The sequence below is a fragment of the Salminus brasiliensis genome, chromosome 2 (genome assembly GCF_030463535.1).
Source record: "Salminus brasiliensis chromosome 2, fSalBra1.hap2, whole genome shotgun sequence".
Lineage (NCBI taxonomy): Eukaryota > Metazoa > Chordata > Actinopteri > Characiformes > Bryconidae > Salminus > Salminus brasiliensis.
This window is the reverse complement of record NC_132879.1, coordinates 59,493,987-59,520,066: the sequence shown is the minus strand read 5'-3', so window position 1 is coordinate 59,520,066 and position 26,080 is coordinate 59,493,987. Positions and strand designations below refer to the sequence as shown.

The 26,080-nt window shown below is 36.7% G+C and overlaps 2 protein-coding genes across 2 annotated transcripts in view; one reads left to right on the top strand and one right to left on the bottom strand.

Moving 5' to 3' along the window:
* LOC140549599 (uncharacterized) overlaps window positions 1-9,841 on the bottom strand; it is a 28,302-nt gene extending 18,461 nt beyond the window's left edge. Inside the window, exons 1-6 of the mRNA XM_072673342.1 lie at window positions 9,791-9,841; window positions 5,571-5,754; window positions 2,864-3,016; window positions 2,601-2,738; window positions 1,544-1,695; window positions 120-223 (exon numbers count right to left, since the gene is read on the bottom strand). Of these exons, the coding sequence (XP_072529443.1) occupies window positions 120-223; window positions 1,544-1,695; window positions 2,601-2,738; window positions 2,864-3,016; window positions 5,571-5,706 (683 nt within the window). The 5' untranslated portion in view covers window positions 5,707-5,754; window positions 9,791-9,841. The remainder of the gene's footprint in view (window positions 1-119; window positions 224-1,543; window positions 1,696-2,600; window positions 2,739-2,863; window positions 3,017-5,570; window positions 5,755-9,790) is intronic.
* Window positions 9,842-16,860: 7,019 nt separating this feature from the next.
* On the top strand, window positions 16,861-23,577 carry LOC140550195 (uncharacterized). Its single transcript, XM_072674037.1, has 5 exons — window positions 16,861-17,103; window positions 20,053-20,111; window positions 20,420-20,584; window positions 20,803-22,358; window positions 22,683-23,577. Exons 1-5 carry the CDS (start codon window positions 16,945-16,947, stop codon window positions 23,477-23,479), a joined length of 2,736 nt encoding a protein of 911 aa, XP_072530138.1. The 5' UTR covers window positions 16,861-16,944; the 3' UTR covers window positions 23,480-23,577.
* The last annotated feature ends 2,503 nt before the right edge of the window (window positions 23,578-26,080 follow it).

Below are 26,080 nucleotides of genomic sequence, written 5' to 3'. Positions count from 1 at the left end.
TTTCCTTAAAGATAATGATACTATTCTTACTACTAATAGCAAGTAATAATAATAAAACACCTTTATTTATATTTCTATATGTCAATTCACGGATATACATAAAAACAAGTAATCATTACTTTGGATAAAACAATTGTGCAGGTATTCCAGTTGTCAGTGAAAGTTTTTCTTTCAAGTCAGTCAAAGTATTTTTCTCCAGGTCCAGTTTAATTTCATGGTTCCCCTTTTTGATGACAAAAAAGTATATGTTAATGGAAATACTGATTGTGGTGGCAATTTTGGACAATGATTTCAGATGCTGATTCTGTGTCTATCTTGTCAAAAAAAAAAACATTCCAATGTAGGGGAAGTCCAGGAGCAGCAAATACCAATTTTACTGTGAACTATTCTTTTTCTTGGTGCAGAATGTGCGACATCATACATCTTTCAAGGAAACAACAAAATTTGGTCTCAACTTCTGAATCACCACAGAGTAAAAAATATAATCATACACACCACGTTTCTGTCAATATTCTTGATGGATACCTGACTGCTATTCACAGTCCACATTTTTAAAAGTGTTGACTTTGGGAAACCATTTCAAAAGCTTAAATGTTAGCATGCTTATCCATTTTACAGCTTAGAATCTCTAGAATCATATGATGTTTACAAATGGCTCTAAAAGACATTTCTGGCTTGTGTAAATCTGTGATCAGACAAGACAAGCATATATACCATTTGTGACACAGATGGAATTTGGCTTCTGCCCATCTGTGCAGTGAACACACACACACAATCAGTGAGTGTGTGTTGGATTGTCAATGAGTAAAATCAACCCCTTTTAATGAAGCACAGAGAAGCTACCGGCTGTAGTCCTGATCATGATCACTACCAAGTTAAAAGACATGTTGGAACTTTCAGTTTCACTGAATTAATAATTGGTATGTGGGATATTTATTATCCTGTGTATTTATGATCCTGTTCTGAATTATGATCCATGTTTGATCATATATAAAAAAGTAAACTTAAGACCAAAATCTTATTTATCACTATTGTCACTCATGCTGCCCCAGAAAAAGAATAGTTTAAAGCAGATTTGGTATTTGTTGCTCGGGTTACACAGCGTTACACAGTTCTGGAGAGAAGTTCTCCCTGTTAGAGTCATGGAGCATTAGCATAATTCTGAAGCTGCTAAATTAAAGTAGAAATGCTACATAATGTTGCTTTAAAGAAATAAAATGTACTATCCATAAGAATTGTATGTAAATGTTATTGATTGTAAATTACATTTTTCTACCTTTTACAATTGACATTTTACAAACTTTTAAATAAAAAAAAAAGTCTTTTTGTCTCCATAATTTGCTTTTAAAACAGAACTGCTGATTTCATTTTTGTTTTGTTTTTACACCTGAACTCATCTGGAGCATTCTAAACCTCATATTTGCTCTTTATCTGGGTTTCCTTAATATTTCCCTTATAATAAGAAATATTGTCAGGCCTTCATTGTTGTGCTTCATCAGAATTTAATATCCAAAGTTTTGATTTTCTCCTAGAACTGCACTACCTTGAGCATAATGTGGCAGTGGACAGTATGTGGTCCTTCATTTTTAATGTCATTTTGCATTCGGTACTGAGGAGAGTCTTTCAGATTTTCTTTCGGTGTAAAAATAGCATACAGTTTGTCTCCATTGTCAATATGCCTGTCCCTCAGTGACCCTAAAAGGAATTACAAAAATAAAAAGAATTACATTCCATAACTTAAAGTATACATAAACTAAAGTATACATTTTATTTACAGTGATAACTTCACTGTGTATTTCCATAGTAAAACAGACTAATAATAACAAATAAAATAACTTTCTGGTTATTTTTAACAGTAATATTCCAAGCCAACACATCAACAATAATTTAAAACTAATTTTGTCAATTCCTCTCTGCACAAGTAATATTGTTCTGACAAAGCTGGGTGACAAAATATGAGGCAGAACATAAAGCAGATTATTTTTTACAATGTTGAAAATAAACACATTTACTTATATAAAATATCCATTAATTTACCATAAGGTAAGATATTAATTACAAAACAGATTTATGACAAACATATTTCAATTTTTGAAGACTGTTGTTACTTTTTGTTGTCTTTAATATATCTGATTATGTAACCAGTATAAATATTATAAGAAAAGGAAATGTATAAATATTATATATATTTATAAATTTCCATTTCTTATAATATTTCCATGTTATAGATAACATTTTGTTCCAGCAGTGATGGTGTACATTATGTAGTCCTAAAAATAAGGCGCTACAAAAGGCATAGCAGAACCAAAAATTTTACAAATGTAACTAATGATTATTGTAGAAATTACTATATTTGTAACTTATTAATTCACAGTAAAATAAATTTCAAACAAATTAACAGAAACAAGACAGCAAATCACTAGTCGTTTGAATTGAAATAGTAAATATCTGACTATGTAGCAATGGCTGAGGATTATTCTCATCCCCTTTTAAAAAACTATTGACAGATGAATAAACTATACATCAAATATTGTTGGTGTGTCACTTGCATGGGGTCATACCACAGAATTTCTTTTTAACAGGCAATAATGATCACTCACATGTGTTGAAAAAAGGGTCATCTGTGAATGGCATTCCGTCAGCAGTGAATAAACACACTGACATCCCTTGACTAATGATCTCCTGATAGCAGAGCCGCAACATGAGATCCTCCACAGTGTTCTGGTCAGCATCCATTCCTGTTCGTGAAAAAACAGAGAGTGAATTGGTTTGTTTTTAGATTTTCCATAGATGTAGTGTAATTCTATTGATTGACATGTATAGGTGCTAGATAGACTTTATCTTACTTTAAGTCTACATTTACCTGTGATTTCCTTTTGCTCCTGACAGGTTGGGAATGTGTAATACAATCGGTAGGCTTCAAGTGTTTTTTTTACTGGGAATCCTGTTGCTGTACCAAGTCTGTTAATTAAACTTTTCATTTTACTAAACCGGTTTTTCTCTGCTTGAGTGAAACCTTTTGCAGACGAAAGCAAAAACAAACAAACAAAAAAATTACATTATATTTTATTATTTCTAAATAATTAATACTATATCACAATGTTCCACAGATAAAAATAATTTACAGATAAAGTTATGGCAAAAAATAAACACTTTTTTATTTCCCAAAATACTGTTGCAGTAACAAATGTTGGAATTGGTTTATTTGTTTTGTTTGCTTTGGAACAGCATGTAAACAAGTCAAATCTGATACCAATCCACACAGAATTCAATGAATTGACAGGGCAAATTATTATAATTGACACCTTTTGACACAATGTGTATTTGTGGTAAAGTAACAGGTGCTAGCAGTATAGAAATCAAGTGTTTCCAGTTTAATTAGAGAAAGATTTTTGTGCCTGTGAACGACACTGAGCACGAAGAAAAGAAAGAAGAGTAAAGAACTGTCCACAGGCATAATAACAAAAACTGTCCTGTTGAAAGACTCTCTAGAGATTGTAATGTTTCTGTGATCACTGTGTCCAGTGTAAAAAGTGTATAGGCAATGGCACTGTTGCTAACCTCCCTGGATGTGGAGGAAATGTTTTTTTTCTAATATCTTTGAAAAACATGGCAAAACTGTTATAGGCCTATAGCTATTAAAACAACATAGATCATCTGCTTTAAACATAGGAACACATTTTAACACCTGTTTTCAAAGATAAAGAAATGTTATGTGGTTGCAATATTACCTCCTCCACGTGCTTGACAAGGAATTCTGAAATACTGCCATGACTAGCTATTGAAGATATTTTTAATTTATAAATTCTATCACTTATTTCTTGTATATGCATAGATTTAAAAGAAGAGATAAAATAAGATATTTTGTAATAAAATCCTGGGGATTAACAAGACAAATACAAATATTATTAGCTGACTCATAACCAGAATTTACCAAAAAAAAATTAAAAAATGTTAAATGTTAAACATTTATATGCAATATTAGATGGATTGTTGAAAGAATTTTTACCATCTGATATGACTGATGTTACCTCTGTAATAGTTTTTCTTTGTAACAACTAACAACAATCATACAGAAATATATTTATTTTTGTATGATTATTATTAATGTTATTATTATTATTATTATTAGTAGTAATAGTAGTAGTAGTAGTAGGATGTATATAACATTTGTATTCAATTTATTATTTCCTCAACATCTTCAGTAAATCTACTGTAAACCAAGGCTTGTTAAAATATTGTCTGTATTTCTAAGTGAAGTTCAAATTGGAAAACATTCTTTAAAACTAAAGCTGATAACATTCATAAACTTTTTCTCATATAATTCATCCCACAAAATAAGTGCAAGCATGTATTTACATTTAGAAATATTTGGCTTACTCATAATTAATGTATCTATTATTTTCTTCATATCTTTAATTTAGTTTAAATGAATTAATGAGTCATTAAATATGGGGAAATGTTCTGATAAATCTGAATACAAAACCCCATCATTAAACAACATTCCATTATAAAAAAAGGGTAGAGACATCAAATGATAAAAAACAGTTTGGTTAATTGAGTCTGTGTCATTTTCCATATTATAATGTTTAATCAATGTTTAATGTTTAAATATTATTTATTTTGTAAATGTGTAAATTAGATAAGTGCTTGTAAATGTCCATAATGGTAAAAATGGTCTAAAATGGTCTAAAAAACCTCAATCAACCAAGCAAAAAACCTCAATCAACCAATCATCATGGTAGGAAACCCAGGAGGACCCAATTGTTGACACAGAGATATAGAAAACCCAGGACTTCCCTAAGGAAGCTGTAATCTTTCTGGGAGAACATTCTGTGAACAGATGAGACCAAAATAGAACTTTCCTCTAAAGTGCATCGTTATACCATTTACAGAAATCTAAATTAATTCATCTCAGAAAAGAAGATATTCCCTACAGTCAAACATGGTGGATGTTCAAATATGTTTTGGGGGTGTTTTGCTGTTGTGAGAACTGGATACCTTGACTAAATGGCATTATGAAGTCTGTCTACCTAAGAATTTTGGAGTGCCGTGTATGGCCCAGCTGGGTCTCTGTCAGTGGTAATGGGTCTTCCAGCAGGACAATGACCCAAAGTATACTACAGAAAGCACCCAGAATTGGTTTAAGACAAAGCTCTGGAAAGTTCTGAAGTGGCCAGCAATTAGTCCAGATCAAAATTCTATAGAACACCTGTGGAGAGATCTCAAAACTGCAGTTGGGATATAAGAGTGGCCCAAAATTCCAGTAGAATTCTTATCATGGTAACAGGAAGCAGTTGATTTTTAGTTGTTGTCTCCAAAGTCTTTTCCACCAAATATTAAGGATGCCAATAAATTTGTCCAGTTAATTTCTATGTGTAATTATGCCTAAAGATTGTCTTTCTCAGAACAGTATTTGTTCCAAAGCAATCAGAAAGAAATAAATGTAATAATAGCAGTATTTGCAATTTATTTGTAAGTATTTGTAATTACAACCTTTGGAGAAGTGGTACATTTTCTGAAAGAAGTGTAGGGTTGCCAATATTTTTGGCCATGACTGTAATTCATACCCATGTCATCCAAATTCTTGTCAGTAACGCTGTCCAGAAAATCCTCATCTCTTTCAATTCCCATTTCAAGGAAGTTGTTGTAGTACTTTTCCAGTCTCTGACTTTGAAGTAAATTGTATATTTTCTGCTTCTCCATCACTGATCTCAAAATGGTCCTCTTTCTTAAACTAAAACCATACACAACCTATAGACAGTAAAATACACAAAAACGTTACAATATTCAGCATTCAGATTTATTAAATACAAAGTGTAAACATATTTCAGAAAAGCAGTCAGGTTAAATTGACTTTCATTCAAAACTTTTATTTAGGTGAGTCTATTAAAGTATTTAATTGCAGAGTTTGTAGACTGTATTGTTTTTCATATTGTTCTTTTTTCTTTTCCTAATCCACTTCTACAATTACACAGAGTAATACTCCATACAGACTCTCAGTTTCAGTGGGAAGTGAGCTATTGGTCATGTTTATGACTTTAAATGATCAGATAAATTAAAATTAGGATGTTTGTGAGCATACAGGTTGGTGGTACTTCCAGCTGGATAGCTCACATTCGATTAGCAGGTGAGCAGCGCTTTTTTTTAGCAGAAAACAAAATAACCTGACAGAACCTACATTGTTTTATACAGTGCCAGACCAAGTAGGGGGCACTAGAACTTTCAGAGGTACAACAAAGATCCTCACCTGTTGAGTAAAATGTGCTGTATTGTGATGTTGGTGTGTTTGGAACTGTAATGCTAAGGGAACTCCAGAACAGAACTGGTCAGGTTTCTAGTTTTCCAGCTTGTAGAGCTGAACCCAGTGAGGGAAAGTGAACCATGTTCACCAATATCTACAATAGCGATGTAACATGCATATATGTCATCAAAATAGGAACATTTCGTAAACATTTTGTAAACATTCATTTACAGTGCCCACAGAAACATACTGTGCTGTTAACGTTTCTAGCTGTATTTGTAAATTCTAAGTTTCAACATAGAAATTAAACTACAGTATATGGCTAAATAATCTTGTTTCATTTTCTGTCTTCTATTCTAATAATAGAAAAGCAAAGTTTTACTTTTACCATCTTTTATATTGCATTTTTTCGTGCTAATTATAAGAAATACATTAATAAAATTAAAAAGTCACCAGTTTGACCAATGGCTGCATGTAGACGGGGGTACAAGCAGACCAGCTGTGGCAGTGAGAAGGCGGTGCCTAAGCAGAGTGGCTAAAGTGCTTTCATTTACCAACATTATTCTGCTCAAAGTTAAAATAGAGTTTTCAGCCGCTGTTTCGTCCTGCCTCTATAATCATTTTGGATAGTGAATTCTTTCTGCTGGAATATGCGCTGGAATCTTACAAGCTTGCTTTTATTTTGATGGAAAGTCACATGACTTTCCAGCAACTGTTGCTCATTTCACTTAGCTGTCTCCAGAATACTAATGTTTGTCACCTTTTTGTCACTGGTATAGTATTTAATGCTGGGCTTTAGGTTAGCTTATTGCGAGGTATACTGTTCCCGTGTATGACCTTCTGTATCTGTTTTTCTTGACTACACCTTTTGTCTTTCCCTTTGGAAATCTTTTATCTGCTTGTGTTTTGAAATCTGGACTTTGACCCTTTTGTTTGTACATTGGACCACACATTTGCCATTTCCACTCAGACTGTTTGCCAGTTTTATGTTTTTGCTGTTTGCTCTCATCTTCACTTTGGAATTGAACTTGGATTACGTCTCCATTAGTAAAGCCTCTTTTATATTTCAGCACTGCGAGCGTCTGATACTGTTTGGCACATTACACAGGCATGATTTTATAAGAAAGTATAAGCGTGAAAAAAAGATTTAAACATATCTGTTGTATGATGATTTTCAAAAGACAGTGTACATACATGGGTCATACCAGTTACTGCAAGGGTGCACATTCTTTTTTTTACACAAATATTTAATGTTTAATATTTTTTTATTAATATATTAATATTTTATTTTTTATTAAATATTTTTTGTGTCTCTTGTCTAACTCTGTTATCGAGACTTGTGGTTAAAGACCTAATCAAGTTTCAGGTCACATTTATGCAGAAATAAAGGGTTCACAGATTTGCAAGTAGCATTTTGTGTGTATGTGTGTGTTGTGCAGTGAAAAGTTAAAAAAAATCAGCACTTCATTTCTTATATATATATATATATATATATATATATATATTTTTTTTTTTTTTTTTTTTTTTTTTTTTTTTTTTTTTTTTTTTTTTTTACAGCTAAAAAGCTCTGCATCACCTACTTTTGCCTAACATCTCATCCTTCCTTATTAAACTCAATCAATGTGTTAATTGCTGTCATTGCTCCCCTTCTAACACTCACTTCCACCATCATATTTGGCTGTTGGTATAATGTTCTTATGGAGGGATGTGGTGTTAGATGTAAGGGGACCCATGTCTTCCAAAAAGTTCCACCTTTGCCTCATCAGTCCATAAAATATCCTAAAAGTTCATATGAAAAGTCTGTAGCAACAATCTGTCTGTAGCAACAATGCTTAGTGCACCCAAAGCTACAGCAATGCTCTGCACAATACCACATTACTGTTTTCACAAATTAAGGTTTCTAAGTTATTTCTACCTATGTCTACCTCCTAAGTCTGTACTGTTTTTACTGGCTAGTGGCCCACTGGCAGGCCAAAGGTTTTATTACACACTATAAAGAACTATTACAAAAGAATAGCCCCACACAGAAGTTCCTGTAGTTACAGAATAATATGACTCGGTGTGTAATAAGCCTTGAGGTAAAGTGTTAACTTATGTTGTATAGTTGAGCTGACTGGGATCCTTCTCTGCACACATATGTTGGCAGTTATACATGGGCTTGCAAAGCTGTTTCGCTTTCAGAACTGAAGTATATATAAAGATACACTTTATTTAGGATGGTTCTTTTAGATGAAATAAAGATAGATTTTTTACTCAAGACTACTACTTTTACTGAGTTCGGCTGTTCTTCATTTTATTTGGAGAGTCCATGTTCAGATCTGTAGATGACCACTTGAGAAATGAATGCTCATCTAACAGCTCTAATACAGATCATCTCAACATCCTTTCAGAACTAAACTATTTGATATGCATATGCAGTAAGACAGCATTCAGGCAACCGAAGCCTCAGAGAGGTCTAATGTGGCCTAAAGAACCACATTGTTCCTTTTTACAGACATAATATATATAATAGAAATCTAAGGTTTAGAAAAAGATCTGTACAAGGCACCTTTGTATTGTGCGTACTACTTTCTCTTTCTGTCTCTCTTATATTTCCTTCACAGGTCTAACTGCCCACCACCCCTTACTAGGTGAGAAGCAGTGGACCAATCATAGCCTTGCAGGTGTATTGCAGCTAAAGCTAAGTTGCTGAGTTGCATGATTTCTTTTGCATGTGGACTTTTTGTCACTGATGTATCTAGTGATGGCAAACAAAAGCTTTCTGAAGCTTTTTTGAATTTTACCCATTAACTATTTTAAGACAAAGGAAATTAGTCGAAGTTTCATGACACTGCATGTTAGTGGCATCTGGTGGCCAACCCACAAAGTGGTATGTGTATCTGGTGAATAAGGGATCTTGTTTTGTTTTACAGCTTATAAACAGTGTTTCAGTACATTATACATATAAAATTTGTTGTTCAGCTGAAGTCAACTGATAAAACTAAATCACTTGTCGTGCAGGTCTTCAAAATCTCATTGCTAAATTGGGTACATACATTTAAGTTTAATCAAAGTAGCCATATCTGAATAATGTAGGTATGTTTAAAACTAGGGTACACCATAGGTGTATATCTATAAAATGGGCAGACTTGTAATTGATGTGATTAAAAAGTGATAAGAATGAAATTTTGAATTGAGAAAGTGTAGATCACTTAGCAAGTTTAAAGCAATGTTAAGCAATCAGGTGGTCAACCAATGTAACACTGAGGAATGATCATTACGGTCAATGAAATGTTTGAAATCTCTTGCTGTTGCTTCTTTGTTTGGTCAAGTACCATCTAATGCTAGTAGTTCAAGGCTGCTTATTAGAATTTGTAAGGCAAAAAGGGTTGGCTAAGTAAGTTAGTTTCATTTTCTCTTCTATAAATAATAAGTAATTGTTTTCTGTTAAACTGTTACTGTTCCATAGTCCCTTATTGCACTGTAGTACATTTTCTTAAAAAATTAAGCAACAGAATAAGCACATTTGAAACATTTTTGTTACATGTATTCTTAGTTCTGTCTTACCTTATTCTAGAAAACTCAACACACAAAGTATTGGTACAAGCTTCAGAGACGTGTCTGAAAATGAAAGTGTTACACCTTATATACTGCTACAGTTCAGTTTCTCAGAAAAGGTGGAGCTGTGCCTTGTCCTGGCTCCACCCTATCCTTCCTCCATTTGTGAACATGAGTTGTAATTGGTTAGGTTAGATTTATGTAATCTTCTGCCCTTTTACTAAGTGCTTCCTTGTTTCCTCAATGTTTTAGAGTTGGGAACAAGTCAGAGATGAGTTCCATATAAGCCCTAAATCTTTTGGGTTTTGCATGCAGTTCAGCATCTTAAAACCAGGGGTCACTTATTCTGAAGGGGAAGGGATCCACATGAAAACATCCACATGAAAACACATACACACACACACACACACACACACACACACACACACACACACATATATATATATATATATATATATATATATATATATATATATATATATATATATATATATACATATACAAAACAAGGTCCATAAAGACATAGATTAGCGAGCCTTAATCCAATAGAACCCCTTTGGGATGAATTAGAGTGAAGACTGTGAGCCAGGCCTTCTCGTCCAACATCAGTGTCTAAACTTATGCAAATGAAGGGTAGATTCAGCCCACACCATTCATACTCTCCATGATTCATATTAGCTCATAAAAATTATTCACCTGCCTCCCTTGATGGACAAGTTCACAAAGAAAATATAGCCACAAACAGCAATTTTTCAACAAATTCCTGAGACAGTAGCCCCATTATGTCTAATTTGTGTACATGCAGCATTTAAATAAAGTATTTTTTATCAGTCAGTGTGTAGTTAGAAGAGGAGACGGGAGTAGATGTTTCAAAATGTTTATTGGAGCCTTCTAGACCTATCGACCTTAGCTTACTATCCATCTGATCAAAAGAAGGTAAATAGATTAAGTAACGGTCTAGAAAATATTCTTCAATCCACCTTAGACAAAGTGGCATCACCTAAATGTAAAAAAAAAACATTTTAGGAACATTGCCAAGCTAAGAAATTCCTTATCTCTACAGGATGCAGCAAAAACTAATATATGCTTCCTCAAGGCTAGATTACTGCAACACACTGTTGTGAGGTTGTTCCAGCACAAACCTTAGTAAACTTCAGCTAGTTCAAAATGTTGTAGCCTTACTAAAACTAGACCATCTGACCATATCAGTCCAGTTCTATCAGCACGGCAGCACAGCAAAAAATCTTTTATTGACCTACATAGCCTTATGTGGCCTCGCTTCTGAGTATCTGCGAGATCTCATTACCTTTTATGAACCATCACGATTACTTTGATCACAGGGTTCCTCGTTCCCAAAATTCAGAAAACCTCAGCAGGGGGAGAAGCCTTTTCTTATAAAGGCCCCTAACTCTGGAATAACCTTCCAGATAATGTTCAGGACTCAGACACAGTCTCAGTCTTTAAATCTAGTTCAGCTTTTGGTAATTAATGTTTCCCCTTAGATAAAGGTTGTAGGTCCAGGGGTTCGAGGACACAGGGAATTGTAGTACACTGAGATGCTGGAACTGTCTTCTCGCTGCTTACACGCGATCACTCAGGTTTGTAGACGGTGGAGCAGATGGACGCTAGTGTTTCAGGGAGATCCCGTGTCTGCGTTACCTTCTGGCTCTCTTCTTTTAATTAGGCTGTTATAGTCAGACCTGCCGGAGGCGTCAGACACTCTCTGATACTGATCAACATTCTCTGATCTCTTTAAAATCCTCTCAGAACTAACCCTGTCTTTTTACCTTCTCCCAGTAAATGATCACCACTTATCCGGCCTGACCTGTTAGAAGATTGACTGCTGGGGTCCCCTATCTGTGTCAGACCAGCTGCCACCCACCAGTCCGACCACGAGGCTCCCCACCACCCGTTCCAGACCAGCTGCACACCCTCCTGAAACTGCTACCTGCCTAATGACCATGTTAAATTCTACATAGACTCTAACAGTCTGCCACTACTATTTGTACCACCATTAACCTTCATTACTTGTGAGTCTTGGTTCCTCCCAAGGTTTCTTCCTCCAGCTCCTTTTTTTTTTTTTTTGCCACTGTCGCCTTCTTATGTTCTTGATTTAGAAGGCGACAGTTGATTGTCTTTTTACTGATTCTTTAAAGCTGCTTTGTGACAACACCAGCATTAAACAAATAAATTTGAATTGATTTGATTCATCATGGTAGAACTTGTGTCACTAATTGAAAGACAAGTGTTGAATTGTATTACTCAAAAAGCAGTATGTGGATAACCATTCTGTATTTTTCACAGTCCATACTAAACTGGTGCATCTTCAAAAATAGGAACTGTGCACTTGTTTTAAAATAGTTAACTTTTATGTATTTACTGCAGAAAACAATATGCTCTAACAAGGTAACTGGAAAAGGACGTCTTAGTGACGAGAGTTCACAGAAATGTCAAAACTCAAGTTAACATGGGTATCTACATAAGCTGTTCCATTATAATACATGGTTTGTCATATGTATTACTATTAGGGTTCCAGACACAAAAGATGCAAGAATCCTTGTTAGTTTGTTTTTTCTTCCTCTTCTTTGTCTTATTATTATTATTATTATTATTATTATTATTATTAAGGGTCCAAGCACAGAAGGCATGGGAACCCTATTACTTTTTTTGGAAGGTTTGGGACATCTTATTATAATTATTATTATTATTATTATTATTATTAAGGGTTCAAGCATCATTGATATAATGAAAGCATGTTCCAGGATCTTAGCATCTTTAGAAGCTGGCAGAGGGTGAAGTCGAGCAATATTATTTATGCTGCATTCAAGTTTTCCATGTCTGTGTTAGCTTCTGGCTCTTTTCTGTTGATTAGGCTGTTATTGTCAGATCTACTGGGGCTGTTAGCCACACTCTGATAGAGTTCACATTCTCTGTTCTCCTTAAATCTAATCAGAACTAATTCTATTCTGCCCACCTGACTTTGATGGAAGACTGTCTTCCTGCTACCTTATGGAAGGGTCTCCTATCACCTGCCTCCATTACTGACTACATTAAATTTTACATGGGCTCTAACTATTAATTGTTAAATTGCTGCCATTATTATTATTATTATTATTATTATTATCATTATTATTATTACCATCACTACCATCACTGAACACATCTATGATTATATTAAATTACACCCAAGTGGGCGGGGCCTCCATGAGCAACAGTCAGCCTTGGACACCCACAACCCTGTCACCAGTTTACTGGTTGTTCTTCCTTGAAGCACTTCCAGCAACACCCCCCAAGACCTGCCTTATGTATTGAGGGTGTTCTGACCCAGTTGTCTAGAACATCACAGTTTGGTTCTTGTCAAAGTGTCTCAGATTCTTACGCTTGTTCACTCGCTGACTAATAGATCCACCCCTTAACAGGAGCCACTAGAACCAGATCATCAAGGCTATTCACTTTACCTAGCAGTGGTGCTAATGTTGTGCTGATTCGTGTTTACTTACTTAGTCATATTAGAATAGTATGACCACCCATGGTTTGGATTGAACTGGGCCCATTCCATCAGCTCCATGTATACAGGAGCACAGTGTAGTTCTATAATTACAGACTGTAGTCCATCTGTTTCTCACAGTGTTTAAACACAGTGTCCACTCACTGACCACTTATTTAGACTCCTACATTGTTGATCCACCTTGTAGATGTAAAATCGTGTTTGTCATCCTCTAGTCCTTCAGGTCACAGGACACTGTCTACAAGACACTACCTACAGGATGCTGCCATATTCTCAGTCCAGCAGTGATACTGAGGGCATTCAGATTGTATATGAAACCTGTACATTTTAATTTTCTGTGTGTGTGTATAGAGTGTGTGTATAGTGTATGTGTAGTGTATGTATAGAGTATGTGTATAGTGTATGTGTGGTGTATGTATAGAGTATGTGTATAGTGTAGTGTATGTATAGAGTGTGTGTATAGTGTAGTGTATGTATAGAGTGTGTGTATAGTGTATGTATAGAGTATGTGTATAGTGTATGTGTAGTGTATGTATAGAGTGTGAGTATAATGTAGATTAGTGTGTATATATTCTGTATCTTTAGTTTGTATGTATTTTGTTGTTACTACTGTTACTACTCAACTTTACATCTGTGTTAATGTGATGTGACAATAAACCTGATTTGATATGATTTGATTTGGTTAGTGGGGCTGATATTCTAATTTTGGAGATGCACCAGTATACAGTGAGGGAAAAAAGTATTTAGTCAGTCACAAATTGTGCAAGTTCTCCCACTTAAAAAGATGAGAGAGGCTGTAATTGACATCATAGGTAGACTCAACTTTGAGAGACAAAATGAGAAAAAAAAATTCTGAAAATCACATTGTCTGATTTTTAAAGAATTTATTTGCAAATAATGGTGGAAAATAAGTATTTCGTCAATAACAAAAGTTTATCTCAGTACTTTGTTATATATCCTTTGTTGGCAATGACAGAGGTCAAACGTTTTCTGTAAGTCTTTACAAGGTTGGCACACACCATTGCTGGTATGTTGGCCCATTCCTCCATGCAGATCTCTTCTAGAGCAGTGATGTTTTGGGGCTTGCTTCACAGTTGGTATGGTGTTCTTTGGATGCAACTCAGCATTTACTCTCCTCCAAACACAGCGAGTTGTGTTTGTACCAAACAGTTCTACTTTGGTTTCATCTGACCATAACACATTCTCCCAAAACTCTTCCAGAACATCCAAATGCTCTCTAGCAAACTTCAAACGCACCTGGATATGTACTGGCTTAAGCAGGGGAACACGTCTGGCACTGCAAGATCTGAGTCCCTGGCGGCGTAGTGTGTTACTGACGGTAGCCTTTGTAACGTTGGTCCCAGCTTTCTGCAGGTCAGTCACTAGGTCCCCCCGTGTGGTTCTGGGATTTTTGCTCACCGTTCTTGTGATCATTTTGACCCCACGGGCTGAGATCTTGTGTGGAGCCCCTGATCGAGGGAGATTAGCAGTGGTCTTGTAGGTCTCCCATTTTCTGATTATTGCTCCCACAGTAGATTTCTTCACTCCTAGCTGCCGCCTATTGCAGATTCAGTCTTCCCAGCCTGGTGCAGGTCTACAGTTTTGTTTCTTCGACAGCTCTTTGGTCTTCACCATAGTGGAGTTTGGAGTGTGACTGTTTGAGGTTGTGGGCAGGTGTCTTTTATACTGTTATTGCTTTTTTAATTCTAATTCTTATTTATATTGTGTATATAGTGTAAATTATTTATCTAATTTTTGTAACTGAGTGTCTTGCTATCCCTTTCTGCTGTCACACTGTGAATTTCCCCACTGCGGGACTAATAAAGGACTATCTCATCTAATCTTATCTTAACCAGTTTAAACAGGTGCCATTAATACAGGTAATGAGTGGAGGACAGAGAAGCCTCTTAAAGAAGAAGTTACAGGTCTGTGACAGACAGAAATCTTGCTTGTTTGTAGGTGACCAAATACTTATTTTCCACCATTATTTGCAAATAAATTCTTTAAAAATCAGATTTTTTTTTCTCATTTTGTCTCTCATAGTTGAGTCTACCTATGATGTCAATTACAGGCCTCTCTCATCTTTTTAAGTGGGAGAACTTGCACAATTGGTGACTGACTAAATACTTTTTTCCCCCACAGTATATAGCAGTAAAACATGCCTTACCAGGACTGAACCTCACACACGTACAGTGGGTTGCATTCACCCTTACCAGATGTGTCTAAAGAGAACCATCATTGTTTGCATACAGGCGCATGTACGAATGTCCTGTTCTGAGAAAAAGAGGTCATATAAAGAGAGTTATATTACCCTCACTGTCTTTACTATTTTTCAGGCACTTCAGTATGAGCCTCTACATCGAAATATCTGTATGATAAATCTAAGATAATCAAAAGCTGAACTTGTTTATTGTAATTGCTGATGGACTCTGGAACTGCCACCTGTTTAGAAAGGTAACGTCACGCCCACTGTACTTTCATTTCATATCTTGAAACAAGGCTTCTGTAGAAGGAGTGACCAGTGAGTTCTCAAAGGAGATGGCCAGATCAATGAGAGGTCCAGCAGTTCCCGAGATGTTTATTAATGTAATGTACATCTCATTACTAAACAAGTGTTCTCCTCATTGTACTATGTATGTGTGTTTGTGTGTGTATGTGTGTGTTTGTGTGTGTATGTGTGTATTTGTGTGTCAATAATTTTTTTTATGTGGCACTAAGAAACTACCAGCTGTAATCCATCATGATCACTGGAAGTTGGAAGATGATCACTGGAACAACAGGAAGTTAAGAGGAGTTGGTCTAGGCAAGTAAAAGATATTTATATTCTTCAAAAATTATATTTAATTTTAATCCTGTTTTGATTTCAGAAAACTTCCAAACTTTCAACTTGTGTCTATTCTTGTTTGTTTCCATTACAGATGTGTGATGATGCTCATTCTGCCAAAAAAAAAACTGTGAAGAAATGATTGAAGGCTCAACACTGCCATGACCTTCATGTCCATGAGAAGTGTAAATCGCTGCTGTCCAATAAAACCAAGTCCATTATTGTTTGTTTTTAGTTTCTCCATGGTTTAAACGCTGTAGCTGCTTCTGTACACTGTATTTTTGTCTTCTCCTGTTAATTCACCATTTTGGAGATACAATGTACTTTTTTTAATGCAGATATCATCATCTTCTGCACACTCCTGTAAAAAACTATGGATTTAGATGAGTGCTGTGTAAACCTGCTCAGTTTCTCAGAACACAAACATAACCCTCTCTGCCTCTAAAACAGAGACACCACCATTACTGGAAGCATTTTAATTGTGGCAGTCTTTCCATAAACCTCAAAAATCAGGTTTCAGATAAAGATGAAGATAAGTACACCTGACATTGCAGATTCCTAAAAAGCACAGCTCTGATGTGCTGATCTCATGTGATAATACAGCTCAGATAATATTACAGCAGAAGCTCAGGTAAGTTTCTGTTCCTCAAAAACAGAAACTCAGAGGCTCCACCCATTACGACCCTGACCTACATAAAGTTACTCGTCTCGGCCTCTCAGTTGTTCACCACTTCCTTTTCCTGAATGAGCACAAGTTTCTCCTGCAGCCATCTGATTACCTTCTCTACTCCATCCAGGTTTAAGAGGGATCTAAACAAGGGCTGGGACAGGATGAACAGCAGATTACTGTCTGATTCTGAACTGGCAGTTGAAATGATCAGTGATAGAGACCGTCCTGAAGAGCCGATCCCCTTTGTGGACACTGGTCAGAACCAGCATAACCTGCAGCTCACCTGTCCCAGCCCTCCGTCTCATGGGACCGGCTCCATGGTGAGTAATACTGTGTGTGTGTGTGTGTATGTGTGTGTGTGTGTGTGTGTGTGTGTGTGTGTGTCACAAAGAAAGCTATTAGAACACTAAGGTAGGGAATTGTGTACAATGATGGAGGGATTTCTAAAGAATCAGGTGGATAAAGATTTCAGACACTGCTGATGGAGACACACTGTGGAGCTGTGTGGGAATTTTACACTGGTCTTAAACCTGTTCAGCTACAGAAATGCTCCTCTTATTCAACAGTGAATGTAAACAGCCAGTAAAGTTCAGCTCCTATCACTAAAAATTGTGATGCAGCTTGTTGAAGCAGGAAGCAGAAGCGGACGTATCCGCAGGCAGGTTTATTTAAATATGTGTGAAGCTAAGGCAAATCAGGACACAAAGAAACAAGAACAAGAGAACTTCTACACACTAACCAGACAAACCCAAGAATGTAAACCTAACGTGACAAGAAAACCAGAGAACCAGAGAGACACTGACTAGATACACAGACCTAAACTGAGTGAGGGAACACAGAGACACTGACCAGATACACAGACCTAAACTGAGCGAGGGAACACGGAGACACTGACCAGATACACAGACCTAAACTGAGCGAGGGAACACAGAGACACTGACCAGATACACAGATCTAAACTGAGCGAGGGAACACAGAGACACAGACCAGATACACAGACCTAAACTGAGCGAGGGAACACAGAGACACTGATTAGATACACAGACCTAAACTGAGTGAGGGAACACAGAGACACTGACCAGATACACAGACCTAAACTGAGCGAGGGAACACAGAGACACAGACTAGATACACAGACCTAAACTGAGCGAGGGAACACAGAGACACTGACCAGATACACAGACCTAAACTGAGTGAGGAAACACAGAGACACTGACCAGATACACAGACCTAAACTGAGCGAGGGAACACAGAGACACTGACCAGATACACAGACCTAAACTGAGCGAGGGAACACAGAGACACTGATTAGATACACAGACCTAAACTGAGTGAGGGAACACAGAGACACAGACCAGATACACAGACCTAAACTGAGCGAGGGAACACAGAGACACTGACCAGATACACAGACCTAAACTGAGTGAGGGAACACAGAGACACCGACCAGATACACAGACCTAAACTGAGCGAGGGAACACAGAGACACTGACCAGATACACAGATCTAAACTGAGCGAGGGAACACGGAGACACTGACCAGATACACAGACCTAAACTGAGCAAGGGAACACAGAGACACTGACCAGATACACAGACCTAAACTGAGCGAGGGAACACAGAGACACTGACCAGATACACAGACCTAAACTGAGTGAGGGAACACAGAGACACAGACCAGATACACAGACCTAAACTGAGCGAGGGAACACAGAGACACTGACCAGATACACAGACCTAAACTGAGTGAGGGAACACAGAGACACTGACCAGATACACAGACCTAAACTGAGTGAGGGAACACAGAGACACCGACTAGATACACAGACCTAAACTGAGCGAGGGAACACAGAGACACCGACTAGATACACAGACCTAAACTGAGCGAGGGAACACAGAGACACTGACCAGATACACAGACCTAAACTGAGCGAGGGAACACAGAGACACTGACCAGATACACAGACCTAAACTGAACGAGGGAACACAGAGACACCGACTAGATACACAGACCTAAACTGAGCGAGGGAACACAGAGACACCGACTAGATACACAGACCTAAACTGAGCGAGGGAACACAGAGACACCTAGAAATAAAACAGGCGAGGTAAAACCAGAACAGAAGAGACAGAGACGTGACAAAACCATGACAGAACTAGGACAGGCAATAAAATCACAGGCTGCTCTTCTAAATAAAATATCACTTCATATTATCATCTGAGTCATATGAGTCATCTGAAAGTAATCTGAGTGTTCTGAAAGTAATGGATAATCTGAAAGTAATCTGAAAGTAATCTGAGTGATCTGAAAGTAATCTGAAAGTAATATGAGTGATCTGAAAGTAATCTGAAAGTAATCTGAGTGATCTGAAAGTAATCAATAATCTAAGAGTAACCTGATAGTGATCTGAAAGTAATCAATAATCTAAAAATAATCTGAAAGTAATCTGAGTGATCTGAAAGTAATCAATAATCTAAAAGTAATCTGAACATAATCTCAAAGTACTCTGAGTGATCTGGAAGTAATCTGAAAGTAATCTGAAAGTAATCAATAATCTGAAAGTAACCTGAAAGTAATCAATAATCTGAAAGTAATCTGAAAGTAATCTGAGTGATCTGAAAGTAATCGATAATCTGAAAGTTATCTGAGTGATCTGAAAGTAATCAATAATCTAAAAGTAATCTGAACATAATCTCAAAGTAATCTGAGTGATCTGGAAGTAATCTGAAAGTAATCTGAAAGTAATCTGAAATTAATCCATAATCTGAAAGTAATCTGAAAGTAATCTGAGTGATCTGAAAGTAATCAATAATCTAAAAGTAATCTGAACATAATCTCAAAGTAATCTGAGTGATCTGGAAGTAATCTGAAAGTAATCTGAAAGTAATCTGAAAGTAATCCATAATCTGAAAGTAACCTGAAAGTAATCAATAATCTGAAAGTAACCTAAAAGTAAGAGTGATCTGAAAGTAATTGATAATCTGAAAGTAATCTGAAAGTAATCTGAGTGATCTGAAAGTAATCTGAAAGTAATCTGAGTGATCTAAAAGTAATCAATAATCTGAAAGTAATCTGAAAGTAATCTGAGTGATCTGAAAGTAATCTGAGTGATCTGAACATAATCTGAGTGATCTGAAAGTAATCTGGACGTAATGGGATGAAGTCAGAATATTATACAGTCTTTGTAGATCACATTATTGGGTTCAGTTTTAATTAGGATGAAGAGTTTTTTTATGACTGTAGATATTGTTCATCTCCTTCTATTTCAGCCCCCCATGAAGCGTAGTCCCTCACCTCTAGAGGGCAGCGGATCAGAGCAGCATACAAAGTAAGTGAGATATGAATCTTCAACAGCAGACCATGCAGGTCACTTCATAGACCATTAAAAAATAAATACATTGATAAAAACAATGAAAAACAACAAACATAATTATGCAATGATGCAATTATGTGTGTTGTTAATTATGCATTTTAAAGTTGAATTAATTGAGTTCTGAAGTACATAAAGACTTTGAGAGTTTGACTCCTTTCAGAAAGACTAAACAGCTGGAACCAAACACAAACACAACACTAAGCCTCAGTTTAAACTAACTGGTTTAATCATCATTTGTGTGTGTGTGTGTGTGTGATCTCCAGGAAAAAGCGTCCACAGAGTGGGAGGGAGAATCCTGCTGATGATGAAGCAGTTTCTGCTGAAGGCTCAGACAGTGTGGACTCCACTCTCACCACAACTGACCATCCAGCTTCTGTGGGCTCCATTCAGACCACCATTGACCCTCCAGCTACCATGGAGACGATGGAGTGAGTAATAATGTAATAACAGTAATAATAGTTATACACTCTACTGTTGTGCTGCAGCAATGGTGATTGGGTGTGCAGTTTTAAACAGAGTGGATCCTCATTTTCATTTATAGTCCTGTGCTCATTAAAACTCATTAATTATAATAACTCAGTATCACATCTTCATCTCAGTCATTCTGATCGGATTCGTATTCATGCAGCACAATCATGTTTTACAGGTCTGAAGGGGCTGGACTGCTGAAAATTGAGAAGCTGCCTCCTGAAGACTTGAAAATATCAGGGTTGATTGATTACTGCCCAAAAACAAATACTTTAAAATATCTTATTCTTTCTAATCGAAAACAATATATTTCTCTAATCCTTAAGATAATCAGCTATACTCTCTTTACACCTCTATATCATCCTGACAGTACTATCATAAAAGTGTTTTCTAGTCAATATATAAAGGTGGTTCAGTCATTAAATCCAGAGGAAAAGAACAAAGTCCAGAACAAAAATCAGTTTGCATTTTATTTTCTCAGAAAAAAAGGCGCCCCGTTTACAGAACCCTCTCGAGCGTATTTCCCAGCAGATGGAGGTAAGATTCATAGTGAGGAATTTATAGTTTCTGAAATACAACGTTTAATAGATAATAATGAAATAACTGAGTACAGTGAGCTGTGGATCTATACCCTGAACAGTCCGTGTATGGGGAAAGTAGGTACTGACCCCTGTATGATCCAGATAACCCTTTTATCAAATCAACTGGGCAGACGTTACCAAATTAAAACTATCATTGCTTTCTCAAAATATTACGGCCCTTCAGGATCCATCGTTAGGGGCTTACCTGCTCACACCTACAGAGCCTGTTCCTGCAGTTCCTTCTGCACTGATTCTACCGATATAAAGGACAGTGCTCAAAACTATGAACCATCATTAACTTTGAACATGAACAAGAAAAGAAACTCTAAATTTAGGAGAAAAAGATGTGATTCATTACCGACTACTAATTTAAATAAATTACCAGTTTCTTCCCCTAAAATCATAAATCAAACCTATTCAAACATTTTTCCGGTCACCAGCCAACTCAAAAACTTCAGCCAACCAGAACTACAGCCAAGTACAATCATCATAGAAGAGGACCATCAATTTAAAAAAAACTCTTCTAAATGTAAAAGTAGTGTTTCATTATTGGATATAACTCCTAATGAGCCAGAGAGGTCACACATAAATAAAAACTATCAACTCAATTACGAACCTCAATCTGATCAGCACCCGTTTCACCAGCAATCTCAAACCACTGACTATAATGAACTGCTGGAGTTAGCGAGGAACAAAATCATCACAGCAGAAGATCGTCAATCCAGATTCCTCTTGAAAAACTCTTCCAGGTTTAAAACAAACAATGTAATCAATTTGATTAAAGAAAACTTTCCCAAAGATAAACTGAAAATATTTTTCGACATAATTAATAACTTAATAACTAGATGCCCAAATTCTTCTCACACATTTGAAGAGTATGAAAAGATGGGATTGGAAAGTACAGGAGAATTTGAGAAGTCAGTGAGAGCATTAATCAGTGAGGAGTTTCCTCAGAGTGCCTGTAATTCCATCTGTGAGACGTTTAGATCTGAATTTCTGAGCTGGTGGAAACCAAATGTAGAACAGTCATACAGCGCATTTTTAAACAGGAGACTAAGTGAAGGCTTTAACAAAAAAGCTGTTCAGCTCTTCAATCAGAACATCCAAAGCCTTCCATTTAAACCCTATATAGTCTGTATTGATGACATCACTGATTCTCTGTGTATTGACTGGACTGATGACATCATTGGTTCTCAAAGTATAGGCTGGACTGATGACATCACTGGTTCTCAAAGTATAGGCTGTACTGATGACATCACTGGTTCTCAGACTATAGACTGTACTAATGACATCATTGGTTATCAAAATATATGCTGTATTGATGACATCACTGGTTCTCAAAGTATAGGCTGTACTGATGACATCACTGGTTCTCAAAGTATAGGCTGTACTGATGACATCACTGGTTCTGAAAGTATAGGCTGGACTGATGACATCACTGGTTCTCAAAGTATAGACTGTACTGATGACATTACTGGTTCTCACAGTACAGGCTGTACTGATGACATCACTGGTTCTCAAAGTATAGGCTGTACTGATGACATCACTGGTTCTCAGACTATAGACTGTACTAATGACATCATTGGTTATCAAAATATATGCTGTATTGATGACATCACTGGTTCTCAAAGTATAGGCTGTACTGATGACATCACTGGTTCTCAAAGTATAGGCTGGACTGATGACATCACTGGTTCTCAAAGTATAGGCTGTACTGATGACATCACTGGTTCTCACAGTACAGGCTGTACTGATGACATCACTGGTTCTCAAAGTATAGACTGGACTGATGACATCACTGGTTCTCAAAGTATAGGCTGTACTGATGACATCACTGGTTCTCAAAGTATAGGCTGTACTGATGACATCACTGGTTCTCAAAGTATAGGCTGTACTAATGACATCACTGGTTCTCAGGCTATAGACTGTACTAATGACATCATTGATTATCAAAATATAGGCTGTATTGATGACATCGCTGATTTTCAAAAAATAGGCTATACTGATGACATCACAGATTCTCAGAGTATCGACTGTACTGATGACATCACTGGTTCTCAGACTATAGACTGTACTAATGAAATCATTGATTATCAAAATATAGGCTGTATTGATGACATCGCTGATTTTCAAAAAATAGGCTATACTGATGACATCACAGATTCTCAGAGTATCGACTGTACTGATGACATCACTGGTTCTCAGACTATAGACTGTACTAATGAAATCATTGATGAGCAAAGTATAGGCTGTACTGATGACATCACTAATTAACAGTGTTACTGTTCAGATACTGTTGCTTAAACGATCAGTGACCACCTGTACTAAATCTGAATTTGGCAAAGTTGGATTAAAATGATCTTACCCCTCCTTGTCGTTGTTGTGTCTATTTAGTATGCTGTAGTATTTAGTACTATACTATAGTATTATAATAGTTCCTACAGAAAGTGGTGGTGGTTCTCCATCACTGTGTTCATCATTAGAACATCTCCAAAGTTCTCCTCATGGAGTCTAGTGTTATTTAGAGTTCTCTTCAGATCAAAACCTGGTTTGGTGGTGAATCAGGGGGCAAATCTGTAGGAACTATACTATAGTATTATAGTATAGTATTTTTGTTAGTTTCTACATTAAGTGACAGTTAAAATATGAGTTAAAGCTGTGGTCAGCTGTGGAGGTGATATAGATAGATAGAGCTTTATTATCATTATTATAGATAGAGCTTTAAATTATTTATTATAATTTATTATGATGTTTATTATCAACATCATACATGGTTAATACATCAACAAATAACAAGAGCTTCTCATTCTGAAGAAAGTAGTGAGAGCTTGTCGGTGAGCTAGTCTGAAGAACCGAGCTCGGTTCCTCCAGGTTTCTCCTGGACGCCCCCCAGTCCAGCCAGCACAGCATGGAGGATGTGTTCACCTCCATCATCAGCAGCAGCAGCAGCAGCAGCTCACCTGATTTACCATCATTAAGCCCTGATTTACCACCAAACCAGGTGTTGATCTGAGGAGAACTCTAAATAACACTAGACTCCATGAGGAGAACTTTGGAGATGTTCTAATGATGAACACAGTGATGGAGAACCTCCACCAATTTTATCATTAGTGTTTATTCTGATATCAGTGATTTACTGAGGAGATAAACACTTACTGACCAGATTAGCAACTTTTCAGATTTACACAAGTGACTAATGTTTGAATAGTACTGTATATAGACAGAGCAGTATGTACAAATTTGCATAAAATATCAAAATTTATATAAAATGCAGAATATTGTTCTACATTCTGTAATTATACAGAATAAATATGTACAGTGTTTTCAGTATGCTTACTGAATGCAGTACCTTTTTACATATGATTTAATAAGATCACAAAGTCAAATTGTGGAACTCTTTGGTCTTTAAACAATACCAACAAACTTCTTGTTTAAAGAAATGAGCAGGTAAAGGCCAAATTGTTCAGAACTGTGCACAACAGGGGATAGAAGTCCCGATCCAGTTTCTTTGCCACCCCAATTTAATCAGATGCTGAGTATCAGCATGATCTTTGTGATTGTATTAATAATACAGCCACACTGTTTAAATCAGATGTTGCCCTCAGACTCAAGGCTAACCGCACCAAGCCCTATCTCTCCCTTCAAATGAGGGCCTTTACCGTCTCCTGCGGCCTTGGGTGGAGGAGGTCTCTTTCTCCTTCCATACATACCCAACAGGGGGGCCCGGAAGTGGGGTCCGTCTAATGGCACATCTGGCCCAGGGATTACCCGCTATGTCTAGCTTTAGTTCTGGTCTTCTGACGCAGTCACGTTCGGAAACAGAGGTGGACGTACTCGCTGGATATCTTTTAATTCAGGAAACCAAACAACAAAACACAACAAACCAAACCAACCAAACAACCAACAGTCAAACCAAACAAGCACAAAGCTTACCAAATAAACAACACAAGAATCACACAAACAGGCCAAGTCAACAAACCACAAAACCCACATGAACATACACCAACACAGACATGCACACATGCACAAGACCAGACAGGCATGACTGAGGCAGACATGACAGAACAGGGGCGGGCAGGACACTTACATGAACGGTTGCAACTGTAACAACTGCCTTTTTCTCTCCTGGGAAGTATTTCTGATTCTGATTCTGATTCACTGCTAGTTGTATTGAGTGTTGTGTGTGTGTGTGTGTGGTTGTGTGTGTGACAAACACACAATTGAGTTTATTTAGTATTCTGAGTGAACAATTCTTGCTGTGGACAAGGGTGTGTACTTAATGCCAAGAATGATCATGTAAATGTTTTCAGTATTCAATCAGGACGTTTACCCAGTGTTCTCTCTAGTGCTGTGTGTGTGTTTGTGTGTGTGTGTGTGTGTGTGTGTGTGTCTTGCAGTGTGAATCTCTGAAAGCTGTTTCCCCGTAGGCTATTCTCTAAAACGGGCAATTATCTTCCATAGTTTGATACCGAGAATGGAATCAGACGATGGATCATACAGCAGATCTGTTGGACGTGAATAAGTTCCCTAAATCTGAGGCAGGTAAAACTATGCTGTTTAATCTATTGGTAATGCTGGGGTTTTCAGTTGTCTGAGAAATTACTTTCATATTCTTTTCAGATTACAGATTATTTTCAGATCATTTTAAAGTTATTTATTACTTTCAGATTACTGATTACTTTTATTTAATTACTTTAAAATTACTTTCAGATTAAGTGTTACTTTCAGATCTCCTTGAGATTACAGATTACTTTCAGAGAATAAGAAATTGAAGTAAGAACTTGATGTATGCACACACACACACATTAGTATTCACCATAAGGCCGGTCCTGTGTCACCGGGGGCCAAGACAGATGTACTGCAGACTAAACGATC